This window comes from Etheostoma cragini, chromosome 11 (assembly GCF_013103735.1).
Source record: "Etheostoma cragini isolate CJK2018 chromosome 11, CSU_Ecrag_1.0, whole genome shotgun sequence".
NCBI lineage: Eukaryota > Metazoa > Chordata > Actinopteri > Perciformes > Percidae > Etheostoma > Etheostoma cragini.
In genome coordinates, this window is record NC_048417.1 from 17,317,788 (window position 1) to 17,331,111 (window position 13,324).

At 39.6% G+C, this 13,324-nt stretch overlaps 1 protein-coding gene across 2 annotated transcripts in view; it reads left to right on the plus strand.

Annotated features, from left to right (window-relative positions):
* tmem198a (transmembrane protein 198a) overlaps window positions 1-13,324 on the plus strand; it is a 40,702-nt gene that overhangs the window by 17,799 nt on the left and 9,579 nt on the right. For both annotated transcript variants that reach the window (XM_034885261.1, XM_034885260.1), the window contains exons 2-6: window positions 682-939; window positions 6,078-6,316; window positions 7,017-7,229; window positions 7,635-7,758; window positions 11,707-12,005. In XM_034885261.1, the coding sequence (XP_034741152.1) occupies window positions 801-939; window positions 6,078-6,316; window positions 7,017-7,229; window positions 7,635-7,758; window positions 11,707-12,005 (1,014 nt within the window). In that variant the 5' untranslated portion in view covers window positions 682-800. The remainder of the gene's footprint in view (window positions 1-681; window positions 940-6,077; window positions 6,317-7,016; window positions 7,230-7,634; window positions 7,759-11,706; window positions 12,006-13,324) is intronic.

Here is a 13,324-nt window from a genome sequence, read left to right on the forward strand (position 1 = left end):
TGGAAAAAGGCTGCAATGAAACAAAGAGTGAAAAATTTAAAGGGGTCTGAATACTTTCCGTACCCACTGTACTTTGTAAAATATGCTATTACATAGCAGTCTTTCAGTTTGACGAAACAGGACCAGTAAGTGAGTATTTGCTGTATTTATTTCAAGTGAGTGATTAGAGCAGCTGCAGATCAGGACATTGAAGAGCAGCTGTTTAAGGATTTAGCTTTTTTTATCTTAAGGAACAACCTTAGATTTGTGGATCAAATACCAAGCTCACAAACAGTCTTATGCTTGTGCCACAATTTCCCACAACATGGACATTTATGCAAATGCATGTGTCTATCTTTCCATGGCAACCTTTATGTGTGTGCCGCAGTTCTTCTGCTACCAGTCAAATACTTTCGAACTGTTGGCAACAGTTTGTTGCAACCTCTTTGTTGTATAAGTCAATGATAGTGGCTGGATTCCTCTTTTTTAGTATGCAGTCATTTCATATTCAGCTGTAGTTGTTAGAGTGGCTGTGCTGTGCTGTTTCTTTTTTTTTTCAAAAATGTTGATGCATGCTTACTGCTCTGTCAGCACTCACAGCTGAGAACTTTAAAATGAGAAATCAATAATCACTCTCTCCTCTGTCTGGCTTTCTCTCTTATTCTCTCTCCATCACTTTCTTTCTATATCTCCCGTTTGCAGGTAGACAGGTCTCAATGGGTGAGGCCCACTGATCCAGTCATCCCCTTCACATCCCCCTGCACCCCTCCCCCTGCCCTCCTTTGTTCCCCTAAACTCCAACCCACTTCACTTCAGTCACCATGACTTCCACCAGCCAACTGCTGGGTTTGGCTGAGGTGGGGCTCAGGTGTGACCGGGAGATTGAGAGGAGATACGAGATTGTTCCCTCGGTTGTCTGCTCCATGTGCTGCCTCTTTGGAATCATCTACTGCTTCTTTGGTAAGTGATTATGTTGTCAATAAAGCTTTGCTATTAAGGTCTGAGCTGATGCTCACTAAAATGTACCTTAAAGGTTCTCACGCTTTAAATGGGATTACTGGAAAGTGATTGAGTGATTTCTCATGTCAAGCTTGAAACAACTTCTACTGTGGTCTAGTATTATTTCAGAATCAAAATACAGCTTGCCACTTGTGTTTGTCCATGTCAGTTAAAAAGGGCTAATCGTCATACCTAAAGAAACCAATATGTCTGTTTCAGTTGACAATAAAAAGATATATTTAAACCGTTTGGGAAATTCACTCATTTGTTGACTTACACAAAAAGATTGAGATTCTAGGTATGAATTAGTAAATCTAAAATAGATTTATGCCAGTAGCAATGGCCAACAGATGGACATGTAGCGGATATATAGTGGCTATATGTGTTGGGAAATGATAATGATGATTATTACTAATAGTAATAATAGTAATGATTATATATTAGTATACTACTAATAATAAACATAAACATGTAGCAAAAGAGGCCCTTATTCTACTTGGCTGATGTATGATATTATTGATTTAAGAGCAGTACAGAGAGGTTGTCTTGTTTCTGGCTATGTGAATTATTATTGAAATCTCATTCCCGCAGAGAAACTATTGTGGCATTGCTATACTATTTTCATATGTTTTCTTAGAATTGCATATTATCAAATTCTTGAATATCCATTACCCCTACACCATTTCCTAAATTGCCATCAGCGGACTTAAAAGATTGGACTGCCAGCTGTCTTTGAAAATAAAAAAGGACTCTGCTTACTCAAAGGCACGTTCCTATTCCTTTCAACTACTTGTTGCAGCACCACCGATGACAGAAAAATGTTTAATCAGAAATATCAGGCCTGACTGGCCGTAGACCCCTCTTGATTTTTTTATTCATCTGTGCCATCAAGCGCCAGGACTCATACTTTATGCATGGGTCAATTCATATGTTGACACAACTTTATTACTTAAGGCCTAATTTTGTAACCGGGGACTGAGTTTGATTGCATCACAAACTATTAAGGGCTCATCCTAATGAGTTTGGTCGTAAAGTCATTACATGAATGTGTGATCAATAAATAATTAGAGTGAGAGATCTGCTGTAATGGTTACAGGCTTACATTAGAGTTGCTTTTGCTGCAGCAAAAAATGATTGATTACAATTTTTATTTGCACTTGAATAGGGACTGGCGTAATTACATAAAAGTGCTGGAATCTCATGCATTTTTGTACAAAGGTACAATTAATTTCAATATATTGGAATGGGTTGGCTTACAGGTTGTATAATCAATTACCTGCAGCCATTTTCTAGTTTAACAGACAGTGGCAAGAGATTTTCATCTGGCGGTGTCTTTGAGAGTTAATGATGATTTGCAAGGACTTTAGGAATGCAAGCGCACAATATCATATGCATGGAAATAGTTGTTAATGTTTATTATCCTTTTACCGGAGTGAATTGAACTCTCTTTCAGTGACATGGTATGCATCAGTAACCACTTGACAGAAACAATGCATTGAATTGTCAACTTGTATCTAATGTCTTGTAATCAATTATCCTTTGTTAGATGACTTGGCCACTGTTGATGAAAATAGTCCTCCATGTAAACTACAATACATTCCTTAAAATCAGATCCTTTACAACATAGATCATTTACATGCAGACCTATACAGGAATGTTCATATCTACTGCCAGTAGCACAAACAACAAACACTGCAAGACGAAAACATAGAAAAAAGTGAACAAAGCAATGTATTTTGTAATAAATATTGCATTATGCTGTTGGATGAATATTTATGTATGTTGAAGAAATAAAAAGATGTGTTGCATAGAGATACAAAAAATACAAATACAAAAAGAGACATTCGGTAAAGCATACAGATGACATTAACATTCACTATAGATGTCTTGGTTAAGCATCAGCAGCGTCAGTCCCTGCATTACAAACAGGTTACCTAGCAACTTTATTTTACAAAGTTGACAGCATGCAAGACTTACATCACTAAAATAAAATTGTCGGATGTCTTCATTCTATTCTGTTTTATGTACAGCACCTTGAATTGTTTTTGCTGAAATGTAACACAAATAAAGCTGCCTTGTCGCGGCTCGCCTACTCTTCTTTACATAATGTATGTACATTTTATGTACATTTTTTTGGGGAGCGGCATTAGCTCAGTACGTAGGGACTTAGCTTAAGAGGGGCGTTGGTTAGTGTAACCCAACCCATGTGGACCATGTATGGACTGGGACTGGCAGCTAGAGAGTTGTCAGTTCACCTCCTCGGCACTGCTGAGGTGCCCTTCAGCAAGGCTCTGAACCCCCAAACTGCTCCAAGGGCACCTTACCATGGTTGACCCTGATTCTAATTTCTAATTAATTAATGATTCTAATCTCCTAATTTGCCTGTGTGTACTGTGTGTATCCTTGTGGATTGACAAATAATAAAAAAAAGCATTTAAAAAATAAAAGAATTGTTTTCCATCAGCTTCAGCATTCTGCTAGCATGAGCAATACGAACATTGGAGTCAATTCATTTTGCATGCTAAATGCTATCTTGAGATGTAGATCTTCTGTCCCAGGTGGACATTTCTTTCCACATTCAGTACACTTAGCTATATACATAGCAACATATAAATATACACATACCCAAAAAGCCACATACAAGTAGAGTCAGTGCACAGAATCTCCATGTAAGCATTTACCATCCCAGCTCACAAAAGTGGCAGCAAGGCAGATTGTTCAGGACTGCTGTTGCAAAACAAATCCCCTACTGAAACTAGCTCCTATTTATTTGAGTCCTGTATCTCCAAATGGAAGTAATGCTTGCGTTTTCTGTATCGGTTTAATTAACATCAGTCTGAAAGTCTCTAGTTGACAAAAACCTCAATTTAGGGAATGACACTGATTAAAAAGGTTGTCTTGAACATGCTCCCAAACCATTAAAAGCAATATTGGTTCCTTTGTTTGTTGGACAGCATACTCTGAGAGAAGAGAAATAGGTGCATTTTCCTCCTGCAGTGCAAGCTCTTTTTTTTTTTTTTTACAACCAAACAAACTGACTGTTCTGCAAATGAGACACAATGCATATTGTTGATGTTTTTCAGAAACCACACAGTAACATTTGAAATGACATTTCACTCCCTACTGATAGATGCCTCTTGCAACTGCAGTTTGATCCAGTTCCAAGGTCTTGGAAAGAAAAGATTAGCTGTCATTTATTTGATCTAGAAAAATACAAACAAAGTTGCAGTGAGTGATTTTGTAGTGACAAGAAGGATGACTCAAAGGAAACGAGAGTGGAAGGGAAGCAGGCGAGCTGAATAAATCAGAATGAACAGATGGAGGGTTCTGATGGCTGGAGGAAAAGTAAGGGAAGCAACAAGGAACAAAAGAGGTAGTAGGAGGGGTGGAACATTGGGGGGATAAAGGATTGAGAAAATGAGAGGAAAGGATGGGTCAAAGAAAAGTGGCCAAGGAACATGGACCAGAAGATTAGGAGCAGTCAAGGAGAGGCATTATATTTCAAATGATATATATGTATATATATATATATATATATATATATATATATATATATATATATATATATATATATATATATATATATATATATATATATATATATAGTATGGAAGAACACTGTTTGGAGTTTGTGAAGGCTACTGATCAAACCAATGTTGAGGTGGCTCTAGATGCTTTGGAAATGCCCCTGTTACTCCACATCAGACTATTCATTCAGGCATTCTGTTACAGAAGACAGGAAGAAACTGGGAAAAATACAAAGGAAAAAAAAACAGGAATGAGTAGAAGGAAGTAAAGAAAGCTGGAAGTGTATCAAATAAATGAGTTATGGTCAAGATGGGAACAGCATGGACAGTGGGTTGGATGATGGGGAGAGCATTGTTCGGCTCAGCTGTGCAATGCCTGATTACACACAGATAACAATCTGCTGCTGCTTCCCCTCCAGACAGAGTCCAGTCAGATACACTGAGGAGGAGATAGAGAGCAAAAAGAAAAGGAGACGCAAACATTAATAACAACCAAACCAAGGTCCAAGGAGATTGTAACCGTTGATAATTTGAGCTTTTATTGCGTTGCCGTCTTTTCTCATTGTTATAAAGCATGGTAAAATGGAAATAAACTGTTGAGAGATAAACAAAGAAAGCCAAGGACAAAGCATACAATGGGAAAATAAAATACAGTAGGAGAGCAGCTGTTTTATTCAGTCGCCTCGTTGACTAATAAATGTGGATTATCTTTTGGGGTACGATAATTATCCGATTTTAAAGCCGTTTCAAAAAGATTTATGGAGACAGCTCATCTGCTAATAATGAAAAAATTCCTCCCTAACCCTGCACAGTATGGTGGCTGTTTATTGTTTTAATTTTCCATTTGCATCATCCCTATACTATGTTATCTTCTCTGATAAGAACTTACAAAGCAATCTACACTTATTCATCTAAATTGTGAAAACTGTAAATGTAAGCATGAGAAAATGTTACACCAGAAATCAAATACATGTAAAAGGTTTTAAGATGCAACTGATACACAGGCCAGTAAATAATTTAGTATATCTTTATGTATCAGGAATAAACCATTTATAGCACCAATTTCTGGGTTACTGCAATCGTTCAATCATCCATCAGCTGTACAGTTAAAAGGTAATAAGTTCTAAGTGAAAGGATTTTTTCAATTTGCATTTTCCAGGAAGGAAGTAAAGTAATCAAACTGTCAATTGCTGAGCTCTGTTTGATGAAATACATAGCTAGATGGAAAGAAAAAAATAAATTATGATGGAAAATGATAAACATCAGCTGAAAGTTTTACAGAGGCTGTAAAAGTTTGCTTTTGACGGCTTATAGATCAAAAAGAATGGAACAGTTAGTTGCCATAATCTATGGTCTCGCCAACTTATAAAACCTTTTTATTTACACTGGTCTTGGTATGTTTTTGGCAGTGGATGAGGTAAGGTTATGTCAACCATGATGCAGCATTCAAAGCTACTGCTTGCTGTGTGTTTGTTTAAAGAGAAACCGAGCCATATGTAACCCTACTGCGTGTACCAGTGTTTGTATGCTTGTGATAACCTCACAGTGGTCTGTGTCCCATTACTCCTCCAGGTTATCGATGCTTCAAGGCCGTATTGTTCCTCACAGGCCTAATGTTTGGCTCTGTGGTCATCTTCATGCTGTGCTACAAGGAGAGGGTGATGGACACTCAGCTCAGCGTCGAGGCGTCAGTGGGCATCGGCCTGGGTATCGGGACCCTGTGTGGCCTTGTGACCATGTTGGTTCGAAGTGTGGGGCTGTTTATGGTGGGCCTGCTGCTGGGCCTACTGGTTGGAGTGGCTTCACTGGTGGTGAGGAGATACATTTACATACCGAACATCAAGGAAAATACCTTGGCACTGTAAAATAGTGACAGAACTTCCCATGCATATGAGTTTTACAAATTAAGCCTTATTGTCACACCAAAAAGTGGAATATGTGGTTGTGGTTGTCTACCATTTTTGCAAAGCATTTAACTAAAAGAATATTCCCAGGTGATTCCATAGGACCCACATTGAAATGCATTTAAATGACCACCCTCAGCAGTAATGGAAGCATCTTAAGGACACCCATAACTTATACATCGGCCAGCGAATTACTGCATAGGTAGTACAAAGAACCAGGTAGCTTTTTATTTAGCTTTTCATTAAGGGTACTAGCAAAAAATTTAGCTTTCCAAATACAAATCAATCAAAGCACATCGGCAGTAAAAACATCTACTTTAAGTAAAATTGTAACTGTCTGCAAACCACACCACAAAGCAGGCCTAAGGTCATCCATTTTGGTAGATGGTGACAATAAGCCATGGTGGTATTTTGCAAGTCAAAGTTCACCATAACTAAACTCTTGGTGTGGATTTACTTTACAGCGGTACAATTAATTTGATTTTGCACACATTTCATGTCATGATGGTTGATGGGACCACGCCCTAATTCTGCTGATTAAATCCATAAAAATACCATAAAGGAAATACAGACTGCATGTAAAATTCACCCTCCCTCTCTCTCCAAGGTTATGGAGGAGTTCTACCACCCCAGAACAGTGTGGGTTCCTCTGGGTGTTCTCCTGGGTTCTGGGACGCTATTTGCCGTCCTCACTCTCCAATGGCAGCGCTGCTTCGTCACCCTCTCCACAGCCACATTCGGCTCTGCCATCATCACTGTCACCGTGGATTACTTTATAGAGCTGTTCGCCTTGGTCCACTACGTCTACGAGAGAATCAGGGTAGGCTCATCTGTGTGTTTGTGTCTATGTGTAAACTGTAAGTGGCAGAGAGAAATAAATGCTATTCATTTTATTGAGGTTACCTTGGGGCCTGTTGTATTCTCTTTATGAGTAATCTATATGTTAGATGGAGGTCATGCGTGTGCATCATTACTGTGTCACTGGGTTTCGTTAGTGGTTTTCCATGTGTTTGTTTGCATAAGAGAGAGAGACTTTGGCAGACTGACGGATCAAATCTGAGAACAGGGAGCTCTGTGCAAACTGACAAAATTGTCATTATTAAGTCATTATAAATTATTTTGTTGCACAAATTCATGTGTTGGAAGATGTATTAAAAAATAAAGGTGTTGGAAGATTTATTAAAATTAAATTATTAATCTAAAACTGTACGTGTATTATGTGCAGGTGGCACCAAAGAAGCCAGTGTGCTGGTTTACTTGGGTTATCTTGGGGGTGTGGCCTGTCCTGGCCCTCCTCGGAGTGCTTATCCAATGGAAAGTCACTGCAGAGGGATTTTCTCACACAGAGGGTGAGTGATGCAGCTTTACACACACACAACCAGACTCACACAGATTGTGTTGTGGTTAGAGCAACATATTTTTAGAATAATTATTTTGCTCTGTTTGTTGATTTTCTTTTTATTTACATGGTGTCAGTATATTATTGAACTTCAAGACATTTTTAATAGGTAGAAAGATGGGGCATGACTAGGTGTCCAAAACATGACTGAAGTGTAAGAATACAACAGTGCTTTGACAGTCAGCAAAGCACAACATCTGATGAGATTACAGTACAATATAAAATACAAAAAAAAACTTACAAGAATGTAACAAAACAACAGTAACACTTAGCCTATACCCGACAAGAGAAAAAATGTAGTTTTTTTTACTGCTGCATAGGTTATTTTGCATTGGTGATTGGATATTTTGTAAAATGATGTGCTTGTCACAGTACTGAAAACAGGGCTGAGGACTTAAATGCAGACACTTTTAAACAGGCTTGCTCTGCAATTTGAGGTCTGCACAAACAAGTAAACAAAGCCAACAGTAGTCAAAGGCAGGTGGGAATCAGGCAGCAGGTCCCGATGGGGGCAGAGACAGGGAGCTGCTGAGGGAATTGGGAGCAAGTTTATCAGGTGGATGTGGAGGTCAGGAAATATATAAAGGTGTGAATTCACCAGGGACATTTTCTTGACAATGGAAATGGCAGGTTATGAAAACTCCATAAACATTTAGGGAAATGAGAATGCCTAAGGTTGAACGGACGTGTCCTCATGACATGAAAACAATAGCCAAGACATTGATCTTTTCTGTGAAGGAGTTCAATAAAGGTCATATAAGTTAATGAATTCAAAAATGCACAAATGAATATCTTAGGAAAAAAGAGTCAATTGCATTTTCCTAAATTGAAAAGCAGATGTCTATTAGTTTACTGCTGAAATAAAGCTACAGTGTGAGGCAGCTGCTCCAGCCTGGAAGACACAATGGCTGTGCTCAGAAATGGCTAATGATGTAGAGAGGTGGTGCTCACCTCACTGAGTCCACTCTGGCTTTATGGCATTGTAGGCCACAGTCACAAGCTTCCGGCAAGGCTGGTACAGACCTCTGGAAACAGTGCAGCTTTAAATTCATGTTACAGCTTTTACCACCAATGTCACCAATGTTATGGACTATGGACATGAAGGAGGAGGAGGGCTGCTGCCGCTAAGCCCAAGCTGTTGGAACTGTACATGTGCATATGTTGAAGTTTGTGCATGGGATGTTTAATCAATGATGCATTCAATCTAGTTTCATATATTTGATTTTAACTTTAATCTTAGATAACCATTTAGCAAGTCAAGTACACAGAATGATGATGAGGCTTGTTTTAGTATCAATCTCACAAAGGCCACTACCAGCTGGAGCCATTTTATCAAGACTCACAAATCGACCCTAATTATATAGAACAGGCAGTTTACTTACAAACTTAAGAAATCAAGACCATTGTGAGGGCAGGGAACACTGTGTGAGGGAGAGTGTAAATACACTAACATTAGTCCTGTCAGCAGAATGAGCTATTGACAGAGGCAGCCTTAATCTGTTCTGAAAAGCAACCCCAACACAGATGGCAAGATCACTCTCTCACACACATGTATATACACTCACTCACTCACTCACACACACATACACACACACACACACACAGTGGCAGCACACAAACACAAATACAAACAGCTCATATACACATAAACAGCCTCAGACAGGGACAGAAATATATTGGGGCCTGGGGTCTCCTTCCCTCATGCAGTAACTGCAGGGGAATTGAAACATACATCTAATTCAGTCATACAAACGCACGCACACACACACACACACAAACACACAAACTTGTACATTTGATCATTGCTGGCATATGACACGCTGATTTAAACAGTGTCTTAGAAGAAGTCACACAAGCCTAAAATAATGGGATTAAACAGCAGGCTGTCGCGGCTTCCAGTCAGAGGGTGTGGGCAAAGAGACAGAAGAAGCATTTAGTGCTTTTTGAAAAATACGCAATTGAGTTTGGGTGGAAGGCGACCTAGAAAGAGGTAGATATGAAAACGGTCTATAAGAAAGGCAAATGGTTCTCCAACAATTCAAGACACACTGCTTTGTCACAAAATTGCTAAAATAAGCCTTTATTTCTTATCGTGACATAACAGATCAAATATTTGAGAATGAGACTTTTTGGCAATTGAAGTGCCCACGAAAGGATAAAAGAATGCAAAAAGATGAAAATAACAAGAAAAAAGAAAAGGAATCACTGTTGCATTTCCGTATGTACTGCATGTGTGTTGCGTGCTTGTTGCCATATATACAGTACAGCTTGTGATTGGGAAAAATGAGGGGAAAAGAGGGGGAGGATCTAGCAAGTATACTATGAATGTTACTCAAATTACTGCTGCTTTGTGATTGGAGCCAGGTCAGTAATGGTCATAGTGTTACTTAGAAACCTGTTAACATTTACCTACAGCATGCATTCCTAAATGTAACTTGAAAAGCCTTATTTACAACTATCTGAGTTTTTGGTCCTTTATGATGACAAGCACTGTATTCACAGAGAAAAAAAAGGATGTAGGAAAGGAGAAGTGGGGAAAAGGGATTAGGTGTAATGGGGGAAGGGCAGGGGAGGGTAATAAAATGGGGCACAACACGTGAGCCGGGCACCCAAGTGGAGCAGTAAAGAAAATCATCTGTCTGCCGTCTGTCAGCTGATTGAATAGAGTATCGGACACAGGCATGAATGAATTAGAGTGCACCTTTTGTCATGTGTGGACAATTATAGATCATACATACATTCATACATACACACACACACACACACACACACACACACACACACACACACACACACACACACACACACACACACACACACACACACACACACACACACACACACACACACACACACACACACACACACACACATTTGTACTGATTCACTCCCAGGCCCCTAACTTAACCATCACAACTGAATTGTTAATTGAAACTAAACTCTCAAACTGCCTTTTAAAGAAGTAAGGACTGGCCAAAATGTCTCCCCTCGCAAGGTTAACACACACACACACACACACACACACACACACACACACACACACACACACACACACACACAGTAGCATGGAGCCAGAGGGGCCTGAGGTGGGGTGAGCTGAGGAAAAGAAAAGGGGGGTGTCAGTAAGCAGTTTCCCTGGCAGATGGTATCTCATTTGCTGGCCGCTCTCACAAAGAAACAACAATAGACCTCATTACACTTCCACACCCACACGTACACACCCACATACACACACACACACACACATACACACGCTGTACATACATTAACTGTGATGCATACAGTACATATTGTTGTAAGATCAGTGGGGGTTTATAATAATGAGCATGAAACAGATCCCTGACACCACTGCATGTTACACCGCTGAATCAAAATGCTTACAAACATGCATGCCCAAAGTAATCACATGTGAGATCAATGGACAGCGAGACAGGATGTATTTTGGACATCCTTTGCTAGGGAGGGTGTGGAAATAACGCGAACACACTCACCGACTCACAATATGTCTGGAGACTGAGCAGCTCAGTGTGAGTACATACAGCGAAGAAAATGATCTGTCTGCCAACGGACTGAATAGAATGAAAGAAACTAGGAAATGGACATCAGCGTTTTTTTCTTTGTTTTTCTTTTTGTAGCCTGCACTTACAATAACCCCCTTTTGGGATAATTCACATCAGCATTTAAAAGCTAATTTAAATACACATATGTAAAAGAAGATTTCATCCGATTGAAAGTTTCTCGTGTTTTCTGGTCAATCTGAGTGATTTTGAATGTCTTCTTTCTTGTTTTCCTATAAAGCTGCATTGTTGTGTCCTTATCATCCTCTCACTCGCCCATTAGTATGTATCGTTACTTCTCACGATTCACATTATCACAACTCTGGTCTCTTTGTCACCAGTGGTTTTGAGTCGACAGCAACGGAGGGTCCAGCTCATGCGGATCCGACAGCGGGAAGAGAAACTGAAAAAGGAAAAGGAGAACAAGAAAAAAACTAAACGAGAAAACCATAAGACCAACCATAAGCAGAAAGCCCACACCAATCACCACCACCAGCAGTACCATCACCCAACGGCCTCCCATCCTCATCACCAAGCTCAGAGCTCTCAGCCACCTAAAGTCCCGCCCCCTCAGACTGAACCCGGCTACCATCGCAAGGCCAACCCTAAAAGGCGCTTTGATGGAGATGTGCTGTCACCGGTAAGATGCAGTAGCCTCCTTATTCTTAAGATAAAATGAAGTTGAGATTCTGGCTGTATAGGTCAAAATGTCATGCTTTCAAAAATATTTGCAAAATTTAAAATAAGCTATCTAGTAATATACTTTGTGTTTCATGTGCTAATTTGCTTGAAATAAAAAACAAACAACTAGAAGGACATTTAGAGTGCAGACCTCCTTCAAGTGATGCCCCATCTCACGGTGTTATTACAACAAATTTTCCCAGTTGAGACAAAGTTTCCAATTATTCCGTCACCACATGAATGCATAATAAATGCCATATGTGGCAATGTTAACAAAAGAGAAAAATAATATGTATCTTCCCCATGATTTTGAAGTAATGAGTGTACACAGACACCAAAGGTTGTTTTTCAATCAGTTTTCCTTTTGTCCTAAAATAATCAACATTTTACTTTCTTCTTATTACACCTTTAAAGGAGTAGTTTGACATTTTGTTTTGACATATGCTTATGTTGCTTTCTTATCCAAGAGTTTGATAAGAAGATTGATGCTACTGTCATATCTATATGTTTAATATAAAACTGGAGCCAGCAGATAATTAGCATAGCTGAACAGGAAGATTAAAGACAACTTGCCTGGCTCTGTTCATTGGTAAGAAAATCCGCCTACCTGGGTTTTACCAAGGGCTATCGGTGAGACTATTTATTGGCCAGGAGCAGTGACTTCCTAAAGGTTCCCCGGAAATCAGTGAAGATTTCATGTGCTCCCATCCAAGCAATAGTCCTGCAAATAACCCCTAGTAAAATCAACAACAAAAAAATCAATCACTTCCAAAAACACAGACACCCAACACCCAAAAAACAAGTGGTCCAAGTTACACATGTATACAGTGTAGGGCTGTAACGATACACCAAAGTTTGGTCCGGTTCGGTTCACTATTTTTGACCCACGATTCGATACAAGCCGTGATTCTTTTTTTCTTCTTTTTTTTCTTTATTTCTTTGCCACATGGCATCATTTTGGAATGATGGGAAATTTGAAGTTCCCAGAGCTCAACCATGTAGGGACAGGCGTTGCCTCGTCCCATCGTTGCCACTGTTGCTTGTTGGGTGGCTAGGGAGGCGGGTTAGACCAGGCAAGGGTCTTAATAGGACTTCCGGCTCAGCAAAGAACTCCTGGAGCGGTGGCAATGTTGAAAAACCCAGTTGTACAGTTAGCTAAATTTAACAGACAAAACAGGAATAAGGCACCAAAAGGACTACAAGTAAGTTAAAGATGCGGTAGCACTGGATCTGGACGAGAAGGATAACTCTGGAGTTGGAAGGGGTGTGTTGCGATTC